Genomic DNA, 25763 nt, shown 5'->3' on the forward strand with positions numbered 1-25763 from the left:
TCTGATGTTCTGATTTTTGGTAAAAGTTTGCCTAATCCCATGTGTTTGTGGACCTCTTGTCATACTTATGGCCTAATGTTCATATAAAGGAAGCTGTTTGATGCATGTTACTTGGTGAAAATTTCATTTGGCATCAGTGCAGTTATAATACCATATCATGGGATGTGGGCATCACTGTCAAAGTCGGCATTTTGCCCGTTCTTAATTGCCTTTGAGAAATTGGTGGTGAGCCACCTTCTTGAACCTCTGCAATCTATGGTGAACACGGACAGTGCTGTTAGGTAGGGAGTTCCAGAATTGTGACCCAGCACCGATTGAAGGAATGGCGATACATTTCCAAGTCAGGATGGTGTGTGACTTGAAGAGGGATTTGGAAATGGTGGTGATCCCACATGCCTGCTGCCCTTGTTCTTCTAGGTGGTAGAGGTTGTGGTTTTGTCAAAGAAGCTTTGGCAAAACTTGTTCACAGACCAGAATCTCAGATCGCAATGGGAATAACATTAGTCCCTCCATTACTGCATGAACACCGAACACAACCTGCTCAATGTGCCCTACTTGTCATGGCCAAGCTCTGCCTGTGTCATGCCTCCTAACTGCTGGAGCAATGCCACCTCTGAGCTGTGTAGATGCATAACTTGGTGTTTGCTTGTGTACCTACGTGCAGCACTGGAGATGTAGAAAGCCAAAGTTTGAGGGCTTTGCCAGTGGCTTGAGGCCAGGGTTGCTTGTTTGCTGCCTAGGCTGGGAAATAATGGCTGAGATTTTATCTGGGTGACAGAAGTCTCAACCACCGGCTGAAGTGCTGGCGAGAGCCCTGCATTGCCTCCTCTGGGGAAGGCCTGCTGGATTACATGTCAATTAGGCAGTTAAGTAGACAATGGCGGGCTTTCCTCGGTATTAAGGACCCTGGTAATGGAAGTCCCGCCTACTGAGAGCTGCCGGCCAATCAGAGGCCAGCTTTTTCTTCCAAAATATACTTTATTCATAAAAATCTGTATAAAAAAAAAACCATTACAAAACAGTTCAAAACAGCACCAAGTTGACATTCCAAAAAGTGCAAAGGAAATCAGTTTTCTTCAATACAGGAATGAGTTGCCTCACAATCCTTCCATTCCATTTTACCTGCCATGTACATTTTACAGCAAAACCATATTTGGTGTATACAGCCCGAGGGGTTTCCCATGGGTCCAGTCCCTCAGTTCACTTTGGTGGGAGGACCTTACACAGTGGTCTTTCCCCATTCAGCCTTTGCAGCAGCTGCCCCAAGCTTTAGTGCGTCCCTCAGCATGTAGTCCTGGACCTTGGAATGTGCCAGTCTGCAACACTCGGTCGTGGACAACTCTTTGCGCTGGAGGACCAGCACGTTTCGGGCAGACCAAAGAGCGTCTTTCACCGAATTGATGGTCCTCCAGCAGCAGTTGATGTTTATCTCTGTGTGTCCCTGGGAACAGCCCATAGAGCACAGACTGCTGTGTTACAGAGCTGTGTGGGATGAACCTTGACAAAAACCACTGCATCTCTTTCCACACCTGCTTTGCAAAGACACATTCCAGAAGGAGGTGGGCAACTGTCTCTTCCCCAACGCAGCCACCTCGAGGGCAGCATGTGGAGGGGGCGAGACTCCAGGCGTGCAGGAAGGATCTGACGGGGAGGGCCCTTCTAACCACCAGCCAAGCTATGTCTTGGTGCTTGTTTGAAAGTTCTGGTGATGAGGCATTCTGCCAAATGACTTTGGCAGTTTGCTCGGGCAACTATTCGACAGGACCCACCATCTCCTTTTCCCATAGGGCCTTAAGGATGTTCCGTGCAGACCACTGCCTGATGGATTGGTGGTCAAAGGTGTTTTCCCACAGAAACTTTCCCACGAAGGATAGGTGGTACAGCAGGGTCCAACTGGATGGAGCGTTCCGCGGAAATGTGACCAGACCCATCCTTTGCAACACCGGGGACAGATAGAACCTCAGCACGTAGTGACACTTGGTGTTTGCTTACTGGGGATCTATGCACAGCTTGATGCAGCTGCGCACAAAGGTGGTCATCAGGATGAGGGCAATGTTGGGTACATTTTTCCTGCCCTTACAGAGGTTTGAACATCGTGTCCCTCCGGACCCGGTCCAGTTTGGATCTCCAGATAAAGCGGAAAATGGCTCGGGTGACTGCCACGGCGCAGGAATGGGGTATGGGCCAGACCTGCGCCACATACAGCAACAACATGAGTGCCTCGCACCAGATGACCAGGTTCTTGCCCACAATGGAGAGAGATCGCTGCTCCCACATGCTCAGTTTATGGTGTACCCTGGCTACACGCTCCTTCCAGGTTTTGGCGCACGCCCCAGCCCTTCCGAACCATATCCCCAGCACCTTCAGGTAGTCTGACCTGACGGTGAAGGGGACAAAGGATTTAACGGCCCAGTTCCCAAAGAACATGGCCTCATTCTTGTGATGGTTGACTTTGGCTGCTGAGGCCAGTTCGAACTGGTCGCAGATGCTCATCAGTCTGCGAACGGACAGCGGATCCGAGCAGAAGACAGCGACGTCATCCATGTACAGGGAGATTTTTACCTGTGCCTCCGCTGCCTGGGATTGTGACCACTCTTATGCCCGCATCCTTCCTAATGGACTCAGCAAAATGTTAGATACAGCAAATAAACAAGACAAGGGAGAGAGGACAACCCTGTCTGACTCCAGATTGGAACTTTCTGATTCCCACCCATTGATTGAGACTGCGCTACTGATGTTTGTGTAGAGCAGTTTGATCCAATTGCAGATTCCCTCCCCGAACCCCATTTTGGAGAGTACGGCCATCATGTAGGTGTGCGATATCCTGTCAAAAGCCTTCTCCTGGTCCAAGTTGATGAGGCACGTGTCCACCCTCCTGTCCCATACATAGGCGATCGATCCCTGAGTAGCGCAAGACTATCAGAGATCTTCCTGCCGCATACAGTGCAGGTCTGGTCAGTGTGAATCACCAACTCCAGAGCAGACTTGACTCGACTGGCGATGACTTTGGACAGAATCTTGTACTCAACATTAAGCAGTGAGATGGGCTGCCAATTTCTGATTTCCGCCCTCTCTCCCTTCCGCATGTAGATGAGGGTGATGATTCCTTTCCTCATGGATTCTGACATGCTGCCGGCCAGAAGCAGACTCTCGTATGCGTCTGGTAGATCTGGGCCGACCCAGTCCCACAGAGCTCAACTGGTAAGACGTCACTTCCGGGAGTTTTACTCGTCTCGAAGGACCTGACGGTGTTTGTCAGCTCGTCCAGAGTTAGCGGTTAGTCCAGTCTCTCCCTCATGTTGTCATCTAAGACCTCCGTGATAGATGACAGGAAGGACTGGGAAGCTGTGCTGTCTGTGGGCTTCACGTCGTACAGCCCAGCATAAAAGGATTTGCTGATCCTTAATATGTTAGACTGCGAAGACGTTACCGAGGCATCCTCTTCCTTCAGGCTGCTGATAACAGAGCTCTCTCTGTGTACCTTTGGGAGAAGTAACGCGAGCACGTCTCATCCTGCTCAACGGAGCGGACTCTGGACCGGAAGATGATGTTGGCCTCCGTGGCAAAGAGCGAAGCCTGCTGGCTCTTCACCTCTTGGAGATTCCCCTTGACCTCAACCCCCATCAACTGTAGCCGGAGTAGATTTTGCATTCTTTTCTGGAGTCGGGACATTTCCCTCTGTCTCTCTCTTGCCCTCTGAACACCTTTGAAGATAAAGAACCTCTTGATGTTCTCCTTGATCACCTCCCACCAGTGAACTGTAGACTCAAAGAGGGGTTTCATGGTTCTCCAACCTTTGTAATCCTTTTGAGTTCCTCAACGTTCTCTGGGGTTAGCAATGTAGTATTGAGCTTCCCTGTCCCCCTGCCAACCTGCTGGTCGTCCTGTAAGTGACAGTCGGCCAGTAAAAGGCAATAGTCAGAGAAGAACACTGGCTTGACGTCAGTGGATCTGACCGTGACAGCACGGGACACAAACAGGAAGTCAATCCTGGAACGGGCAGACCCGTCCAATCTTGCCCAGATGTATCTACGCTGTGCACCATCTGCAGGTTTGCTGAAGACGTCGTGCAGCTTGGCATCTTTTACGGTTTCCATTCGGAATCTGGACGTAGCGTCCAGTTTGCTGTCGTCACTGCCGGATCGTCCAGCTGCGTCAGTGATGCTGTTGAAGTCACAGTCTAGAATGACTGGCCTGGACGTCGCCAGCAGCAGTGGGAGCTGCTGGAAGACAGTCAGCCGCTCGCTGCATTGAACCGGGGCGTACACATTGATCAACCGGAACAGAGCTTTATTGTACATTACATCTGCTACAAGGAGGCGACTGCCCACCATCTCCTTAACTTCGGAGATGGTGAGGTTACCTCCCCGCAGCAGAATACCCAGGCTGGAGGAAAGGGAATCATTACCCCCGACTAGATTGATGGCCCGTGGGACCACCATCGCAACCATTGCCTGTAGGTACTGAGGTGTGGTATTCCACACTCCTGCAGAAACAGCAAGTTGGCTTTGACCTTGGCGAGGTAGTCCAAGGTTGAAACATGTCGCGTAGTGGATTTAATGCTATGCATGCTAATCGAAGCAATCTTTGTATCCATTTTAAAGTTGGTGGTTGTTTGCCACACCAGTTGTCCTTGTTAGTCCCAGTCCTTGGGTATGTTCCTGCATACCTTTAGTGTGCGCAAGCAGTTTCACATTCGTTGGGCTCAGAAACCCCTCCTGGTTTATCATGGGGGGTTTTGTTCTGCTGGGGTAACATTGGGGGTGGGGGGGGGGTGGTCTTGTAGGCAGCAAAGCTTGGGCTGTCCTCTGCTGTTGGTGTCTTTCCGCTCTGTTCCTCCTTGAAGACATCACTGCTCCCGGCTTCCCAGAGCTGGAGTGCGCCAGACACTTCTTTGCTCTCGGTGCCCCAGAGCTGGGGTGCGCTGGGCATGTCGCTAGGTTTGGGCGCATTGGGCCCATCACAGCTTCCAGTGCCCCGGAGCTGGGGGGCTTTATCTTCCAGCTCCTTTTGAGTTCTGCCGCTTCTTTTGCTGGTGCCTTCGTTCCGGCCCTTCCTCGTCCATTGAGGAGGAGCTGCCATAGTCTGCCTCAGATGGTAGCCTCCTCTTCACAGAATCACAGAATAATACAGTGCAGAAGAGGCCCTTCGGCCCATCGAGTCTGCACCGATGCATTAAAGACACCTGACCTGTCTACCTAATCCCATTTGCCAGCACTTGGCCCATAGCCTTGAATGTTATGACGTGCCGAGTGCTCATCCAGGTACTTTTTAAAGGATGTGAGGCAACCCGCCCTCCCAAGCAGTGCATTCCAGACCGTCACCACCCTCTGGGTAAAAAGGTTGTTCCTCAAATCCCTCTTAAACCTCCTGCCCCTCACCTTAAACTTGTGTCCCCTCGTAACTGACCCTTCAACTAAGGGGAACAGCTGCTCCCTATCCACCCTGTCCATGCCCCTCATAATCTTGTACACCTTGATCAGGTCACCCCTCAGTCTTCTCTGCTCCAGCGAAAACAACCCAAGCCTATCCAACCTCTCTTAATAGCTTAAATGTAAATTGCACACAGTACTCCAGCTGTGGCCTTACCAAAGTTCTATACAACTCCAACATGACCTCCCTACTTTTGTAATCGATACCTCGATTGATAAAGGCAAGTGTCCCATATGCCTTTTTCACCACCCTATTAACCTGCCCTTCTGCCTTCAGAGATCTATGGGCAAACACGCCAAGGTCCCTTTGTTCCTCGGAACTTCCCAGTGTCAGGCCATTCATTGAATACTTCCGTGTCACATTACTCCTTCCAGAGTGTATCACCTCACACTTTTCAGGGTTAAATTCCATCTGCCACCTTTCTGCTCATTTGACCATCCCGTCTATCTCCCTGTAACCCCAAGATACTCAACCTCACTGTTAACCACTCAGCCAATCTTTGTGTCATCCGCGAACTTACTGATCCTACCCCCCACATAGTCATCTATGTCGTTTATATAAATGACAAACAATAGGGGACTCAGCACAGATCCCTGTGGTACGCCACTGGACACTGGCTTCCAGTCACTAAAACAGCCGTCTGTCATCACTCTCTGTCTCCTACAGCTAAGCCAATTTTGAATCCACCTTATCAAGTTACCCTGTATCCCATGTGCATTTGCTTTCTTAATAAGTCTCCCATGTGGGACCTTGTCAAAGGCTTTGCTGAAATCCATGTAAACTACATCAACTGCACTACCCTCATCTACACACCTGGTCACATGCTCAAAAAAGTCAATCAAATTTGTTAGGCATGACCTCCCTCTGACAAAGCCATGCTGACTATTCCCAATCAAATTTTGCCTCTCCAAGTGGAGATAGATTCTCTCCTTCAGAATTTTCTCCAATAGTTTCCCTACCACTGACGTGAGACTCACTGGTCTGTAGTTCCCTGGCTTATCTCTACAACCTTTCTTAAATCGTGGGACCACATTAGCTGTTCTCCAGTCCTCTGGCACCTCCCCCGTGGCCAGAGAGGAATTAAAAATTAGGGCCAGAGCCCCTGCAATCTCCACCCTCACCTCCCACAGCATCCTGGGACACAAATCGTCCGGACTTGGAGATATGTCCACTTTTAAGCCTGCCAAAACCTCCAATACCTTGTCACTCCCTATGACAGTTTGCTCTTGCCACTGGTTTGGGTGGTGGCCTGTTCCTTTTTTGGAGGTTTTTTCATTGTGGTTTCCCTTTGTACCACTTGCCACTGACAAGTTTGTCCATCTCCTGCCTCCTCCTCCTCCTCCATTGATTCTGTCTGTGGAGGAGGGGTTTCCGGGCACAGGGTAGGTGTTGGGTCGCTGATTGCAGCTGCCTCCCCTTTATTCGCCTTCTCAGATAGACTTTCCTCGCTGCGGAGAAGGTTGCTTGTCTCCTTCCCAGCACCAGACGTGTTCACCATTCCTTCTCCTGGCCTTTCCTTGGACTTGCCGCCTGAACATAACTGAGGCAGCATTTGGGGCAAGTTTTGTAGAGGTGGCCTGCCTCCCCACACAGGTTGCAGCACTTGCTCTGCTTACAGTCCTTGGTCTGATGGCCTTCTTGCCGACGACTGTGCTTCAGTTAGCTACCACGTGACCAAATTTGCCACATAGACCAAGAAGCTTCGACTTCCCCGGATAGCGAAGCTGGAGGAAGGATGGATGATGGCTCCATTGACATCGACCTTCAAGGTCACCTTGACCTGCTGCTTGCTGGTCCAAATCCCAAATGGGTCCTTGACATCAGTGTTGCTGCCGGCCACCTCGACGTACTTGGCGAGGAAGATGAGTACATCCACGATAGGGACATGGGGGTTATAGAGGTAAATTGTCACCACCCAATCACGTTGCGACGGCAGCGTGAAGAGTGGCTCCACTGTGAGGATCGACAGCGGCGCCTGGTTTCCCTTCTCCTTGAACACCTTCAGGAACTGTGACCGCGTGGGTTTCCGCCGGGTGCTCCGGTTTCCTCCCACAGCCAAAGACGTGCAGGTTGATAGGTAAATTGGTCATTGTAAATTGCCCCTAGTGTAGGTAGGTGGTAGGAGAATGGTGGGAATGTGGTAGGGAATATGGGATTAATGTAGGATTAGTATAAATGGGTAGTTGTTGGTCGGCACAGACTCAGTGGGCTGAAGGGCCTGTTTCAGTGCTGTATCTCTAAATAAATAAATAAAACCTGATGCATCCCACCACGTTCTTGAACGTCACGTCGAACTATCCACTGCTGGTGAAGTCCTGCAGGCAGAAGATGTCCGCAGCTTGGAATCCACAGCAATCAATAAGGATTTTCTTAATGAAGAAGGTGCAGTCAACCGGTGCATCTCTTTCCTTATCCTTCACCACCACCCGGACGGTGTTACGCACTCCCTGGCCTGAAGCTCTAGAATTGGTTACAGCCATTTTACTCAAAACCTACCTGGAACAGGATCAAAGGCCTGGAACAGGATCAAAGGCCACAGATCATGTTTTCTTCCCTTGCCAGCAGCTCTTCAACTGAGCAGTGCCACCGTGGCGGCGGTGCTGCTGCCAGTACTGGGTTCACCAGAGGTGCTAAACCTAGGTCACAGGTAAGTCAAAGCAGGGGGGTGGGGTGCGGGTGGTGGTGTAGGGGGTCAGCAGCAAGGGCAGGGGGGGTAGTCTGAGCTGGCCTCCCCCTTCCCGATGTTGGGTCCTTTGATCAGGCACTGTGTCTTTTAACGAGGGACCCCCCCACCCCCACCCCCACCCCCACCCCCCCCCCCCCCCACAGCCAGAGCCGGCATGCAACCCACACAGCTTTGCTTGACGTGCTCCCCATGCGGGTTGCATGCCGCTGGGCTGAGACCGGTGGAGGCAGGATGAGGCCTTTAATTAGGCATTAATTGCCCACTTATGGGCCTCAATTGGCAGCGGGGCGGGAAGATTGTTCACAGGCCTTCCCACTGCAGACTTAATTTAGGTGGAGGCGGGATGGTGGTGGGGTCTCCCCCACCTGATTAAAGCTCTCCCCACCTCCAAACCTGACGCGGGAGAGAGCATAAGATTCCCGCAATGTGTGATGTGGGTTGATTTTTCTTTTCAGAGAAAATTAGACTTTGTTCTGTTTTATAAAGAATCTACTTCAAAGTGGATGTAGAACTGTTGAATGCTTTTTGGAGGGGGAGGAACACAGTTTACCACTGAATATTTTTTGTCCAACTGTTCTTTAGTCTTTTCTGGCAGTTTTTATTTTTGTAAGAACTGCATAACCCTATTGAAGTGCAGTAGAGCTGTCTTCTATATCTAAAACTGGCATCATATTGCACTCTCATTTCTGCAGTTTGGGCTGGTTCTGTTTGGATGACCTTGTGTTAGTACAGGATAAAAATAGAAAATGCGGAAATACACAGCATGCCAGTCAACTCTGGGGAGATGGGAAAAAGAGAGAGAGAAAGAGATTTAATGTTATTGGTGGACCCTTTGGTAGAGCATCAGTTCTGATGAGGGGTTTCCCTCCAGAACTTTAACCCATCTTTCCGATGATGGCTATCTGCGGTTACGACCAAGGCAGGAGCAATGCACTGTCAATTCAGTCCCATCACTGCACAGGTCGCAGCATATTATATAAAGTTTTCTCACTCAACCGGAAAACAGCCAGATTAAACACTTTAGTAACCTCCAGAATAAAACAAACCAAACCAGGTATCTTTAGACAACAACAAATTAACTATTTATAAAAAACTAAATCTTAAACACTATTAAGATAAACCTATGTCTAAAGACCTTCTCACTTCTTACTTTAACCTAACTCCCCCATTCACACATACACACTTAAAAATCAACAGTTAACCGGTTTCTAAAAAAAATGCTGTTTTAAAAAATTAGCTGTTTCTTAAGAATAAATAAATAACTGTGTTTTTAGTCTTTGTGGGTTGCGTTCCTGATGGGTGAGATATCCTAGTGTAAAAATAATCAAATGCCACTTGAAGTCTCCACACGGATTTGATGAAACAGTTCTTCGATTGATAGGCATTCAAACACTTGGGCTGCAACAGGCCTCACACAGTTCTTTCAACATTGATCACAGCAATACGTCTACTTGAATTCTTTAAATATCAGCAGTCTTTTGGTAAAAACTTTGCTGCGAATTCCAGAAAACACAATCAGTCAAGAGAGAATCAATCTTGAAGCAGAGACTCTTAGATTGGAAGAAAAGAAAAGGAATTTTGCTACTTCCAGCAATACAAATGGTCTCTTCAAAGGGTTTTTTCCTCCTTAGGCAATTAACATGGCCTGTAGCTCATTGTAGAATTTCTGCTGAGAGAAATAGGCAGCTCTTTTCTCCAGTAAGCACGCTTCGCTGGTGTCTCCCTAAACTGGTTTTAGCTGGTTTTTCCACACAGTTAAATTGAAACATTATATTATGTGACCTCCTCCCTCTCCTGCTGTCGCCTGGGTAACAAGTGCAGCTGGCATACTGTGCCTCTTAGTTATTAAAGGCACACTGTTTTAATCTGAGGGAAAAATACAGTTCTGTGACACTGCATTTCCACTATCTTTGCATTTTATTTCAAGTTTCCAGCACTCAGTTTCTCTCCATCTCTTTTCTTGATGATGTATTTCCATAGGCACAGAGACCACTGCTCTGGTAACATTTTACAGGTTGTTTTCTGCTCATCCCCCTTTTCTGTTGCAGTGTGAGTAGCTATGAGAAGAACCAGGCATACTCTGCCGAATGGTCCGACGACGAAACAAATAACCCTGCCACAAATGATGCTGATGGAGGAACAAACCCATTTGATGAGGATGCATCTCCAGCGCATGGACAGGGTGTGCGAGTGCGTGCACTGTATGATTACGAAGGACAAGAGCAGGATGAACTGAGCTTCAAAGCGGGTAAGACTGTGTCGAAAAGATCAATCTTCCCTTATATGTCATGTGGCAGGAAAGTTTTCCCCCATTTACAGTTATTTGCCAGTGTTCTACATAAGAGCTAAAGGCTTCCCATATTTCTGGGCAACTTATCCACCTACATAATGGGTCATAATTTGCTGCAGCATGGCATCTTACTGTGTCTGCCATTAGTAGACTTGCCCTTGCATATATAGGTTTTAAAATTTTTTGCGTGACAAGTTGCTGAAAGTATGAGTTGATAACAGCACCGTAAGGGAAGAATCTCTGCTTCTTTGAATGAAATATCTAACTGCTTGTTTTGTCCCCTTCAAATGCAGGTGATTTCTTAACAAAGATCGAAGATGAGGATGAGCAGGGCTGGTGCAAAGGGCGTCTGGAGAATGGACAGCTGGGCTTGTATCCAGCTAATTACGTAGAGGTTATCTGATTGCACATTGTGCTTGCTGAGCTAGTTGCTGCTGCTGTATATATGTGTTCTAGATAATGCTGTTCTTGTTCTGAGGTGATTTGACAGATCATTTCATTTTGTACTTTTTGTTAGTAGAATAGTGCCCTGTTATTATTGCAAATCATGCTTTCATCTGTGGGCTCAAAAGTCTGTATCCTTTAATGGTCAATGTAAAACATCTATTTAAAAAGAAACCTACTTAACTTCTATAGTGAGCTCTTTTCCATTCTTGAATTGGCACCCCATTTGTTTTTCCTTTTTTGTTTTGACCAGGAAGCCTCATTATTAGCCCTGTTTTCCCCCCCTCTCTTTTATCAATCTCACACAAGTGTATTTCTATTGCTTGGATTCCAGTTATTAATTTTCTGTTGTCAGTCCTTAATTGACTATACATGGTTACTAACCAGTAAACACACACACACATTTATACACACGCACACACACACACACACACAGTGGTGCATTAATTTGTTGCTTATTGTGTGCTTTTTTGACAAAACCCATTGACCATTGCAATTCCAGTTGAAGGCCATTCATGGGACTATCTATGCTATGAGCTGTGTATTCCATTTTTCCAGTAATTCTCATTCATCCAATTGAAGGTGAATGTTTTTACCCCAGTGGGCAGTGATGTGTCCACTAGGTGCTCAAAGATTTCTGCAGCTTTGCATTATTTTATCAGAGAGTATAAAACTGATTATTGAGGTATTTAGTACTGAATCCAGTGTTTGGCATTAAAAGGCCCAATCGCTTGTGCATCTATTCATAGTGCACTTGGATAATTAAGATGTATGAAATTCTGATTATTAAATTGGTTAAATCAATAATGCTTCAGCTGTGTGACTGGCTATGTTTGTGTTTAAAAGAACCTTTTCACTGTAAAGTTCATAGAGACACTGCCCTGTTGATTACTGTTAGTGCAATGTCTGTTGCACATCATTAGCCACTATTTTAATTGTTGATACATTTAGGTCTGTAGTGCAGTTGATCAAATGTTAATCTTAAATTCCCCATTGAAATAATAGTGTCTTTTTTAAAAGGTAGCCAGTATCCTGTAGAGAATGAATTCTATGTTGCTAATAACTGGGTTTCCTTTTACTGCTGAGCATTGCAATGTGGGAGCATTTTTTAGAAGATATTTAGCGCATGAAAACCTAACCAGTCCAGAGGAGTGGAGAGCAGCACAGTCCATACAACAGTCGTGCCTAGGTGTCTAGTTCAATTAGACTCAGGTGCTGAAAAGTAAGTGCCACTAAAAGGAAAAAACTTGAAAATGATCTGTGTGATCCAAGACCTTTGTAGTTAAAATGTCCAAGTCCTGAAGTAAACTAGAAAGGTCTGCTCAGTCTTTACACTGCTGCACTCACTGGCTTCTGTCACCAAAGGGCTCAGATGGTCGAAGTAAATACAAGAACACTTCCTGACAGCAACGTTACCACAGTACTATAGAATGGCAGTCATTTTTAACATCTGAGTTGACTTTTACACAAACTTTGTGAAAGTTCAGATATCTTTTTCCTTTCTGCATTCTAAAAATTCAAACCATGTGACCTGGAGAACTAATGGAGTCCTTACCCTAAATTGGTGATGTGAGAGCGATTTAATGCAAGGTACATGTAAGCAATAACGTTTGAGAATCATTCTACATCTAGATCCCCTCCTTTTTCTCTCCCCTCCGCACTTGTAAAATCCGTTCTTTTTTTTCCCGCTGCAACTTGTTTTTTAAAATATTGAATCCAACCTTTCTAATAAACAGGTTCTCAGCTCCATGTCTTCCCCCTCACTTTATAGGGATTGCATGATGCTATGCAAGTCTTTGTGATTGAGGTTAAGGATCTGTTTTACAATTATTTAGCTGTTTCTTGGGCTAGTGATTTCAAAATAATCAACATGAAGGAGAAAAAAAAACATGGAAAATATCAAGAACCAGCAAATTTTATTGCTGGATTCACATGAGGTAACAGGAATTGGGTGCATTTGTTTCTCTCTTTGCATCTGGGTATCTTTATAAAGGCAAAAGTTGTGGGCGGGAAGATCATAGTGGCCTTGTGGCATCTCATTAGGAGCAAACCTCAAACGTACTGCACTCAATAGCTGCTGCAGTTACAAAGTTTCCCACTCAAAAGTTTCTGGAAAGATCGAGCTAAAGCCATGCTGCTACATAATGAAGCTAAGTCTAATGAGAGTTATAGCTTATTAAACCTAAACTTTTGAATGATCTATTAAAGATGGATAAAAAGAAAATGAAGTCATTTAATTTATGACTTAGCTCATATACTGTAGAGTTTTTTAAAAAAGATTTTCATGACACTTGATTCAAATTAGATATTAGGTATGGGGAAATGCTGAGCTCCAGGTCTTTATGACAGCAACCCAGATGTCAGTGTCTATGCCCGCCAATAGACTAATTGTCACCAGCCCCAAGATCAGCATATTTTGATGTCAGGTTTGTGCTTTAATGGAATCCAACATTTGTATTCTCAATATAAGTTGGATACAGCAGTGATGAGGTTTCTATCCTGTTTTATGTTGGCTTCCACTGCTGCACTTTTGAGTAGGAAAAAAAGGAACGAAAATTTGAGAGGCTTGAGTCAATGTGTGACATATCCATTTTTACTTAATGGTTCAACTCGCAAAGCAATTCCCCTAATCATCAGTGTTTACCCTTTGCTGTGAATTTTGTGTAATACCTTCACTCATTCTCCCTCCATTTTAATTTTATTTTTGATCCTGGACTGGTCACTTGCTCCCAGGTTCCTCAGCCAAGAGTACATATTAGTGCCAAAGTGCTTTGCCATTGTGTGTGTATGCGTGTATTTTTTTTAAAAAGTACTTTCTCACTCCCACATACTCATTCTCTACCTCATTCATTCATTTACTTGACACAAATCTTCAAATTTAAATGTGCTTACTACACAGAAATACCTTTCTCCTTCGTTATGAAATATATCAGTGCTGTTTATAGGAGCGATGCAGCAAGCCCTACTGTCAGTACCCAATTTCAGGAACAAAGGATGTGTTTTACTGTACTGCAGAATCACAAATGGGTGGAAAATCTCCAGATATACCGTAAAACCATGTTGACAAACTTAGATATTTATTATTCACACACCTTGGTCCGTGAGTTGTGAAATTCCTGAACATAAACAAGCAAGTTGTTGTTTCACCAGCTTTCATTGCTATTTGTTCTATGCAATGTGTGCACTATCTGTTTGTTTGGCCTGGGACACTATGCATGAGTAATTTTATCCATCCAATGCTCTTGTGATTAGATTGTGATGTTGAACGGTTAGATAGTTATTTTGTTATCTAGTCTGAATGCACCATGAGCACTACTGTGTATTGCGCTTTGAAATACCATAGTTACTGGAGTGGTTTATAAATTAGGACCAAAAACAAGAAATGCTGGAATCACTCAGCAGGTCTGGCAGCATCTGTGGAAAGAGAAGCAGAGTTAACATTTTGGGTCAGTGACCCTTCTTCGGAACGCTGCTTCTCTTTCCACAGATGCTGCCAGACCTGCTGAGTGATTCCAGCATTTCTTGTTTTTGTTTCAGATTTCCAGCATCCGCAGTATTTTGCTTATAAATTAGGGCCTGTCTGGGAAGGGAGACTGGATCCCAAAACAAAGAAATCCATTGAACAAACTTTGTGTTGCACTAGGTAATCACAGTGTAGTAAATATCTGCTTGTATTATACTTCAGACAGTTCAGTCATTTAATGTGCTAAAAAAACTGAAATATCCAGCAATTTCAATTAAGCAGCAAAAAATAATGTAACAAAATGAGTATATACTGCTTTTAAAAAAAGAGTTGAGAAGTATTGGAATAAAAACAGAAAGTGCTGGAAATACTCGGGTCAGGCAGAATCTGTGGCAAGAGAAGCAGAGTTAATATTTCAGGTCTGTGACCTTTCATCAGAACCTTTCATCCATTCTGATGAAAGGTCACCGACCTGAAATATTAACTCTGCTTCTCTCTCCGCAGATGCTGCCTGACCTGCTGAGTATTTCCAGTATTTCGCTTTTATATTAACCTGTATTGGCACAGTTCCTTACAAAAGGTATCTATCTGGTAACCCTAAAACCTTCCCTACTTTTAAACCATTTAACTTTGTTCACGTTTTTAAAAATGTTAAATCGCAAAAGGACAGTGAAAGATGCTGTGTATATTTTTGCCACCATTCAACACTTTAGGTTTTATTTTTAAAATTTCATTCTATAAATGTATCAGTGCAGCTTCATTCCTGTTTCTGGTACTTGGATCTGCCAGCTCCATATTGCTCTTTGACCCGGGAAAACAGCTGTGCCTGAATGCCAATTCTAAATTATGAATGTCAAGGTTGCTGCTTTGACAGTCAGCTCTCATCATTAAAACAGGGACAAAAATAACATTTGGACATCTGGAAACTTTTCTAAAAATGTTCTAGCTGCACTTGTATGAGCAAGTGTGAAGCTGAAATAATATGAGACTGCCTGCAGGAGATGATCTCCAACATCTTGCATAAATTCACTCTGAGTAACTTGACAGCCAGTTCACACTAGATGGTGTAACTGGTCTAAGAATGTTTGATGTGCTGTTACTGCTCACTTCCTGAATCTAACTGCAGGTGGGCTCAAATATATGAACCCAAGTTAAATAGGTTTCAGCTTTTTAATAGTTTTTAACTGCTGGGAGTTGACTAGAGGAGGTCTGCACTATTAAAATATTTTATTCTCTACTTCACTCCAGTTAATGCAAAGATGCAGCTGGAAAAAATATATATTTAACAGAGTATTTTTTAACCAAAAATCTACAAAGAATATATAATTTAAAAAAGGATATCAATCCTTGCAAAAATATAAGTGCAGCTCAACTTGAGAAATGTAATACATTTACAGATCTCATCAAAAATGTATGGAACATTTAGAATTTGAGTGTTTATATTCGAACGAATGGTCGATACTATGCAGGGGTTCCCTTCCCCCAAATCTTTGCCACCTGACAATTGGGTTGCCACCATTTGCTAGGTTCAGAATCGAGGCAGTTTAGGGGGCAGGCAGGAAGTCAGATAATAGCTTGAGTTCTGAGGTTTGCTTTGCTTAATGCTAATTTGTTGCAATCCTTAATAATTTGATGCCTGCACATCCCTCACAAGACAAAGTAAGGGGAAAGAATGGGAGTTGACTTTAAAATCCAGATTTCTGTGTCTATTTCAGTTGCGGGTTATCCAGACAGCAATGAAAACAGATTGGTGGCAACCCCATCAGTTCCAATATCTCCTACTGACCATTCTGCTTAAAGCACAGTCTGTGCGCAATACAAGTTATTTATGAAATGGAAAAGACAGTGTCACTGCTTAATACACAAGGCCATTTGTATGTCAATGTGGCAGTGTGGCATTTAATTAGATGTATTGACATACCATTTTGCAAATTCAATTCCAAATCCATGTATAAAAGTTGCATATGATGCTGTTGTATAATCAGTGTATATGACTCTGTAATGTAACTAGTACCTTGTGATTGTACCGTGTGGATAAGTTTGAACTGAATTTCCTCTGTATGATCACTGTTGTGAAATGAAAGCTCCCTTCCTTTAAAACCTATGTTTACATGTTAATTTAGCTGTAAGTTGATGCTACTGATGTAGTGCCTGTTTGAACAATACCTGCTGTTAATGTGAACTGTAATTGAGCCATATTCATATGCGATATGGAAACTTTAATTTTTTTTGAATAGGATTCTGGGAGTGCCCGCCGGGCTATGCCTCCGTGCCACGTGTGTCACATTGACATCACAGTAGTGGAATAGAGAGCTCACCCGGCCAGTGGAAAGAAAAATAAAGGACTAAGCTAAATTGTGAAGCGATTTATAAATCTCTAAGGACAGGGCTTTTGTTGAGTTGTCATTTTAGAACATCCCGAAATCTGAAAATTAGTTCAATATATAGCTGTACCAAATAGGCATCTATCAAAGTTGGAGGAAGAGTGAGAGTTGATAGAGAATAAAGTATCTACTTAATGTTCAAGAAGCTTCTATTTATGTTCAGACTGCCAAATGCACTGTATTTCACTGCAGGAATTGTGTGGTCTATTCTCTGGCTGTGAGTGGTGCTGTCTTTGAGGCAAGTGATAATTGCTGTAAAAGGCTGGTGTACAAGTCACGCCTTTGTGTATTATCTTTATGCCTCCGTGTAATACAACTGAGGTGCGATGTGACTGCAGTTATCACAATACTTGCGGCAATTCAATATGTCCGTGTCTTCCAGTGTGTAGAAAAAAAAATGCACTTCAACATTCACAGTGCATTGCGGGGTTAATTTAGGCCCAAATTTAATAAAATGATTTTTTTCATGAGCAATTTGTAAATTTAAAAACATTGCTTACTGAATGGGGACTACATCCTTTGGGGCATTGCCTGACAACTATTCCATTACCTTTTGCTGCTTCTGAAGTCTGAACTTATGAAACTTTGACGCCCCTTTCTCCAAACCCCCGCCCTAATAAAAGGTGGTTATTTTGATTAACCCCAAGTCTTTATTGATTTCGGTAAATCGTTGAATTCATCCTATGATGAATTGCAGAGTATTGAAGATTTGTAATGGTGGAACAATTAGCAAAATCGTGCTATAGCTGACTACACAATACGGAAAACAATGGAACATCCTTCAAAATCTGTCATAGCTTTGGTTGTCATCTGGTGGATAAATTCCTTGTATTGTCTGTTCCACTTTGGCAAAGAAAGTAGTCGTCTTTATTTGAACTTACCTGAGGACTTGTCATTTATTCCGTTTAAAAGAAATATCAATAAAGAGAATATTTTATTGGTGCGTACAACCTTTTTTTATTTTCTGCACTGACTAATGTCCCAAGATTTTCTGCCTCCTATAGTACTCATCTTAAAGGCAAGGAATTGGGTCCCTTATTTTTCCTCTATCTTAAACGCTGGTCATAACGTGCAGGTGAGGGACTTTGTTGCGTTAGTGTGTTGTGTATGAAATACGCATTTAAAAACTAAACTATGGAGGGATAAAAAAAAACTGGCAAAGGAAAATGCAAATCTTAAGAGCACAAACTGGAGTTTTATTTTAATAGAATCAGACATTTCATAATGAGGTGGTCATTCAGCTGATCAAGCCTGTGCCAATACCACCCCCTCATTGTAGCTATCCGGTTTCCCTGCCCACTCAAGTATGTTTCTTTGTATTTAAGCATTCACAGCAGGCACGTTAATGTTTCAGGAGAACCCTAAGCCTTTGTTCTGAGGAATGGCCCCCGCTGAGATGTTAACCTAGCCTTTACCCCCCCTCATTTAAATGAAAACACACACACAGAAGTCTTATGTTTAAAAACACGCAAATTAAATGTTTGGTTATGGTGTTTTCTAGAGTGTAAATTAAAGGCAGATAACTATATTAATACGGGGAGAAGAAAAATATTACATAAATATACAAAGTAAGGGAAGATCCATAAGTAGAATGATATAACAAATCATGTCTGTCATGTAATAGAAGCATTGATCTAAATTTAGCCACCAGCATTGCGAACTGCTGGACGAAAAAGCATGCCTACCGGCGAAATTTTAGCAGTCCACCTCCATGTTTACTGTCCAATTAGGAACACCTATCAGTATCGGAGGCACCAGTCTCCAGGAAATCCTCACTCGATGGCAAGCTTCTGACATGGGGATACATCAGCCTTGCTATTTTCTGCCAGTAAACATTACGCTAAGAAAAGCAGCCAGAAGTGGGAACACGCCAGCAAACCACCAGCCCCTTCAGCCTGCTTTCAAGGGTCTGGGAAAAATCCCCCCACTAACTCATGAAAGAAACAAAAATTGGGTCTATGCCAGTAGCGTGAAAGGACTCATAGCAAATCGGCAGCTATTTTTTCACTGCGCCAGTTTTTATTTTCGATTTACTTGGAAAATATTGTCAAGTTTTTTAAAATTTCCACTAAGTAAAAACAACACTAAGACTAGGAAACAAGTCTTCAAAAAGAGTTTAAACTATCATTCGATGACCGTCAATTAGAGCATGGCTACCCCACCCGAACCTGACCAGACCCGACGACGTGTAGGGTTCGGGTCGGGTCAAATCTCTCTTCCAGGTCCGGCATTCGGGCTTGAGTCGGGTCCGACACAGTGCTGCCTTTTGGTCAATGAGAGAAAGGCTTCAAAATGTGAACAGCCAGGATGTCAAGGCGGGAAACGTGCATCTGGACTCCGCACTAGTCTGCAATGAGTGATTCCATCCAAGGTAGAGCTCAATCTCTTTGATATATTCAACTTCTTTCGGGTAGTCGGGCGGGTCGGGTAGTCGGGCGGGTCAGGTCGGTTGTGGGAAAAAAATCAAAGGACTCGGGCCAGGTCGGGCTCAGGTCAGATGTGGTTCTGTCCGGTTCAGGTCGGGTTTCAATTGCAGACCTGAGCAGGCTTTTACCCTTAATGTAAAAAGATTTGGTGGGGTGAAAATCAGTTGACGATTCACTATGAACCTGTTTCATGTTTCTGGCATAAAACATTATAATGGGTATGTAATTAGCTAAGGAAGTGGACAGTCTGGAAAAATGAGAGAGATGGAAAACAAAGGGGATCAACTTTGAAAATTGCCAGGTAGTTAAGGTTACTGGACCCAATGTTCAGCCCAATGGGTTACAGGATGCCCAGGAAGCTTCTGTTTCTGAAGCTTGTGTTGAACTTCATGGCAACTGTGTTGAACTTATTTTAATTTCATACTTGGCCTTATATTTTCTATTTTTCTCATTTTCTTGACATGAATTCTGTTAGATCATTCCACTCATGTTTACCTTGGGATTATTCTTACATTTTTATTTTTAGACATCTCCCCTTTTCCTGATTTTATTAAAATACTTATCTTTACCTAAAATGATAACTTGCCTGTTCTCTCCATACATGCTGACTGAACAACTACAAATTTTCAGAATTTTCTATTTTTGTTTCAGATCTTTACTGACTAGGAACACAGATTGGAGCACAGGAATGTTGTAAACTATCATTGAATTATAATTGCAGGAGTCATGCAGGCCCCCACCTGCCAAGAATGAGGCATATTAATTTTGTCATATTAACATTGATTTTAAACTGTTGCTCAAGTGCAGAAAGGACTTGTTAAAAAAATCACCAGACCCTTGGCTGGAAGGACATTTGCATACCAACAGACAATGTTTGTGGAGACAAAGGGCTATTCTCTAGTCCACTTAATCCACAATGGATTTTCATCACCAGACACTGAAGATGTAAGGAAGAGCATTCCAGAGACTGCTAAGATGATACAATCCTCAAAAGCCAGGACTGGTTAAACCAGCTGGTCACCTGACTAACTGGCTGGTCCAGGGTTTTTTTTTAAACTAGCCACAGAGGGTTTGAACTCAGAAAGACTGTTTGCTCCTGGACTGAGAAGACCTCTCCTGTCTTGCTCCCATCTCTTTCTCACGGAACTCCAAAGCTACTGAAGACACATGAACCCCGAGAAAGAAAAGTCTTCCACATCAAACAAGGTTTAAGAAGAATATTGGGTCCCAATGAAAAGCAAGACCTACCTCCAATCAAGGACTCTCCAGCGAGCTCTAAGAACAGTAATCAGAACCATCTTCGGATATTACCTCAAACTTTTCCACGTTATTTCTTCTTTTTTCTGTCCCTATCTGCATGTGTGTGTCGTGTATGCATTTTACTGTGGGCATGTCGCGTATCCATAGGCGTTAACCGAATTAGAGTTTAAGTTTAATAAAGTTCAACCTTTCTTTAAACCTAAGAAAACTTGTTTGGCTGGTTTCTTTGCCTTATAATTGGAAAGCAGTTAACAAGGATTCACCAAGGGGGAGCTAAAAACACGGTGTGTTTAAAATTAAACCCTGTTACGGAAGACCAGGTGAAGGCTGTGAGGGAACCCTAGACCCCTTTCTCACCGGGTCATAACGCAGGCAACAGTAGAAGTGAGAACTAGAAAGGGCAGAAAACGTCAGGTAGATTAAGTTGTTTTTGAAGTAATTTTTCCCATTGTTAAAGTTGACTCAAGGCTCTGGACTTTAATTAATCTCTGAATTATAAAGCTACACTTCATTCAATTCACGATTTTGTATCCAAACAGAATCAGTTTATTGGCCTCATTTTTCTTTATGCTTTAGTTCTATTTCCTCTCTCTCGTCACTGATGGATGAAAACACTAACTTTTTTTACTCATTCCTTCATCCCCTCTCAGCAATCCTATGTCTTCTGAAACCTACTTCCCTGAACTCCCCACCACTGTCTGAGGTCAACTAACTCACCATATTGCTGAAAATAGAGACATGTTGTCGAAGCTTTTCACCTTGCACTCATCAGGACAATCGCAAGAATAACCAATGTAAGGGAAAACAACAACTTATACTGCATGAGAAGAGAGTGCTGATTGGTTGGCAACTGAACTCTGATTGGTAGAGGTGAATGCACCAGTTTACGCTGATTGACAGTTCACTGCCAAGCTTTGTTTCAAATTTACACCAGGCAGCTTGACACTGGTCAAGGCATTGCCCTGAGGAATGAACCAGCGAATGGCTGTCACTAATTTTGTTCAGCTGAAACAGGCGCAATGTTTGTACATATTCTCTCTGTCTGCAAAGAACAGGGCCTTGTGTATTAATATATGTAGCTTCCAGTACGCACAGATGCGCCACACTGTGAGCCCTACCGACAATCTTAAATTGGTTGTCAGCATAATTCTTACTGGATTACTTAGCAAATGTTATCAAATCAGCACCCTCTTCTCATGCAGTATAAGTTGTTGTTTTCCCTTACATTGGTTATTTTTGCGATTGTCCTGATGAGTGCGCAAGATGAAAAGCTTCAACAACATATCTCTATTTTCAGCAATACTCAAGTTCTGTACTATTAAACGACTAACTCACCATAGTTCATGGATTGAACCTTGACTAATTATGGCTGCGATTGAAAGCCCTGGGTCTCTGCAATAGATATCCTTCAAATCAAGATCTCTCCCCATGATCCTTTAGATAGGAGGGTAAGTAAGCAAACTTGATCAGTTACACTGTTGAATGTCATTAGAAGGTGATTCATAAGTTCTGTGTTTCCCTGAGTGGAAGGATGAAGACCAGGAACTTGTCTACTTTAGTGAAGCCTAGACCTGGGGATGATTTGACCAAGGTTTTTGAAATAAGGAAGGCACTAGTTATATTTACATAGACAAGCTATTTCACCTGGATAGGTTAGGGAGGACCAGTTAGAAGTTATGCAAAGGCAGAACTAGGTTGGATGTTTGGCAGTTCTTTTCCCAGAGAATAGTGGGCCTGTGGAACAGGTTGCCGGCTCGTGTGGTGAACGCTGGATTCATGGTATTCCTTCAAGCAAGAGCTGGACTTGTTCCTGGCTGAGCTGGTAATTACATTGTACATGAGGTAGGTATCTGTACTTTAAGTCAAAGTCAATGTGATCTCCTGAACGAGTTTTGACTGTCTAGTTGGAGAGGGGTTTTCTAGATTTTTTTTCCTGATTTGACTGAACATATTTTCTGTTCTTTTGTGTCTCTCGAGAGATTCTATGGCTTCAGGTGGTTAGCAAATGTCTGTATTTTGAAGCATAAGACATTGTGACTTTATGGTACAGGCTAGATGGACCAGCTGGTCCTTTCCTGCCAACATTTTGTATGTTTGTATGTAACTAGCAAGTTACCTCCAGATTTCCCAAGGATTTATCCTTGGCCTCCTTCTTTATCTCATCTAACTGCTGTACCTTGGCAACATCTTCAAAATCATGATGTCGGGTTCCATGTTGTCATGATCCTGTCTTTTTGTTTCCCTGGGAAATATGCAGTGTGCCTTTAAGGCTGGAAAAGAGCCGTACTGCTTGAAGGCAGCAAGCTCTAAAGACTGAGTCAAAGACTGCATGCTCGCTGCCTTGGACACAGCCATTTGGAGGCTGCGATACAGCCACTCAGGCTGAGCATCGAGAGATACATTTGTTACAATTCAATTTTGAACTGGCTTATAGTGCAAACAGTCTGTTCTAACAGGGGACTCAGGCAGACAGCTGTGTGTTAGCACCAGAAAGAAGAGCTCTCAGCCCATTTAAATTAGAGGAAGAGAATTTAGTCTGTTTATTTATTATTCTCTCTCAAAATTCTAAAAAAAAAATCAAGCCAAAACAGAGATCACTGATAATTTAAACTGAAGGAAGGGAAGTTAGACTGTGACAATCTTTTATCCCTCAAAAATTCTAAAGCCAAATTGATTCATTTAAAAATTGTTTGCAAGTCGTTAATTGTTGAAATTCATCACTGGAGAAGGAAAGCATCACTTACTGCTGGAATTAGACTATGGACTGTTCTACTGTTGAAGAACCTTTTTTCCCCATCGGATAGCTGTGAGGACTTCAAGCAACCTTGGACTTTTTCACCTCTGGCAGGAGGGTAAATTTGCAAAGACACTAATCTTATCTATTTTAAATGTTGTTTATATCTTAGTAGTGTTTAAGAATTTCGTTTTTCTAGTTACATAGTTAATTTATTGATTTAAAGACACCTGGTTTGGCTAGCCTCATTCGGGGGTTAATAAATAGTACAATTTGGCTGGGTCTTTCTTTAATTTGGAAAGTTTTAAATGATGTGTTAGGTGATCTGTGCAGGGATGGGATTGAATTAACAGTGCGTTTCTCCTACACAATCAGAATCAGATATTTTGATAGGTGGCTTTGACTGGAGCAGTCAGTCATAACATATTAACTGGGGGCTCGCTCGAGATTTGAATCACAAATTAATAGGGTTTCCCATCTGGGATTTGAATCATATCTTAATTGGGGGCTTGCTCGCGGTTGAATCATATTTAATTCAGTGGCTCGTATCTGGGATCAGAATCAGACTAATCTGGAGGGCTTGCATTTGGAATCATATTAATTACTCATTTCTGAGATAACATATTTAAATTGGGGTCTTGCATTTGGCATCATATTTAATTTCTCTTGAGTCTGGGATCATAGCAATTGGAAACTCAATTGTTGGGATCTAAATCTGAAACCAATTACAATGAAATCAAAAGAACCAGGTCTCTTGTATAATAAGGTACAGTCTATACCATTGTTATGGCATTAGTGGTTGTAGCAGAGTTTTTGGGAAGGCAGAATGTTTCCCTAAGTGACTTGAATACTTTAACTAAGAACAAATTAAAAGAATTGGCAGCAAAGTTGGGGTTGGAATTAAAATCAGGTGCCAAAAAAGCAGGGATAATTAACATAATTAACCGAACATCTGGAATTAGTAGAAGATGATGATGATGATCCAGATGAAGGGCAATATGAGGAACAAGAAAGGGAATATGAGAGACAAGAAGATAATAGGTCCGAGAGTGATGCAGTGGAATTGGCTAGGATTCAGTTAGAACTGAAAAAACTGGAGCTTCAACACGAAAAAGAATTAAGAAAACTTGAATTGGAAATAGAGGAAAGGGAGAAAGAGGGAGCATTTCGGAGAGAAAGTGAAAGACAAGAGGGAATTTAAAAGGTAAAAGAGATGGAACTAAGACAAAAGGGTAGTTTTGAATCCAGGGAAAATTCGGGTCAGGAGGAATCTGAATTTAGATCAGGACCCAGCGAGAAGTTGTTTAAATTTATACAGGCTTTTCCTAAGTTAGATGAAAGGGATGCAGAGGCATTTTTCATATCTTTAGAAAAAATAACCAAACAGATGAAATGGCCGAAAGAAAGCTGGACACTGCTTATTCAGGGCAGGCTGGTAGGCAGAGCTCATGAAGCTTATGCTATGCTTTCTGAAGAGGCTTTCGCAGATTATGAGATGGCAAAAAAAGCTATTCTTGCTGTGTTAGTCCCTGAAGCTTACCGTCAGAAGTTTAGGAACTTACAGAGATTGGCTGGACAGACATATTTAGAATTTGAGAGGGTGAAACAAATGATTTTTGACTGTTGGATACGGGCATTGAAGATAGAAACCACATATGAGAATCTTCGAGAGTTGATTCTCTTAGAAGAATTTAAAAACTCCATTCCTTCAGTAGTGAGAACTCATATAGATAACCTGAAAGTTTTGAAAGCTGGGCAAGCAGCAGAGATTGCTGATGATTTTGAACTTGTGAATAAGCCAACCTATTTTGTCCATCATCCCCATAAACCTGAGAAGGATAGAAAGTGGGAGAGTGAAAGGAAGGCAAGTAGCTGGGGACAAGAAGGAACAGCTGGGAATGCCCCAGGATCACCTCCTCAGGTCAGAAAGGAAGATGCTGAGGGTAGAAGTAAGGTTCGCAAGCCAAAGTGTTATCATTGCAACAAAACAGGTCATCTTCGTTCAGAGTGCTGGAAATTGTGAGGTAAACCCACAGGACTTGTTGGGATATGCAAAGTTAGTGCAGAGGAAAAGACTCTGACTGAGAGTATAGCAGACCAGGCTATAGTTTTAAGGACAGCTGTGAATGTGAAACCATATACTAAAACTAAAAGGAGTGTAGAAGTCAAGAATATATTACATGAGAGTTATAATGATTTTTTGTCAAAGGGGAGAGTAACTCCGTATCCTGTAAGTAAGGCAGAAAAACCTATCATTATACTCAGGGACACAGGAGCAACCCAAACCCTCTTGCTGGGAAAGATATAAGGTTTCCACCAGAGAGCACCATGAATGCTAAAGTTTTAGTTAATGGAATTGGCAGGGAGTATATACCCGTACCTTTGTATAAAGTATGCCTGGAGAGTGACTTGATATCTGGGATAGTAACTGTAGGTGTTGTCCAGTAAAGTGAATTGATCTACTCCGAGGAAATGATTTGGCAGGATCAAAAATATCAGTTTCTCCTATAGTTACAGAGCAATTAAGGAAACGGAGCAATTACAGGAACAAGTTCCGGGAATATTTCCTACGTGTGTAGTTACTCGAACAATGGCTAAACAGGATCCATTGTCGGAGGTAAAATGGGCACCACAAGTAGATAG

The 25763-nt window shown here is 43.1% G+C and overlaps 1 protein-coding gene across 7 annotated transcripts in view; it reads left to right on the forward strand.

Moving 5' to 3' along the window:
• pacsin1b (protein kinase C and casein kinase substrate in neurons 1b) overlaps positions 1-14237 on the forward strand; it is a 447488-nt gene extending 433251 nt beyond the window's left edge. For all 7 annotated transcript variants that reach the window (XM_068057059.1, XM_068057058.1, XM_068057060.1 and 4 more), the window contains 2 exons: positions 10168-10367; positions 10703-14237. In XM_068057059.1, coding sequence (XP_067913160.1) covers positions 10168-10367; positions 10703-10812 — 310 coding nt within the window. In that variant the 3' untranslated portion in view covers positions 10813-14237. The remainder of the gene's footprint in view (positions 1-10167; positions 10368-10702) is intronic.
• Positions 14238-25763: the final 11526 nt, after the last annotated feature.

The sequence above is a fragment of the Heterodontus francisci genome, chromosome 25, assembly GCF_036365525.1.
Source record: "Heterodontus francisci isolate sHetFra1 chromosome 25, sHetFra1.hap1, whole genome shotgun sequence".
Classification (NCBI taxonomy): Eukaryota; Metazoa; Chordata; class Chondrichthyes; order Heterodontiformes; family Heterodontidae; genus Heterodontus; species Heterodontus francisci.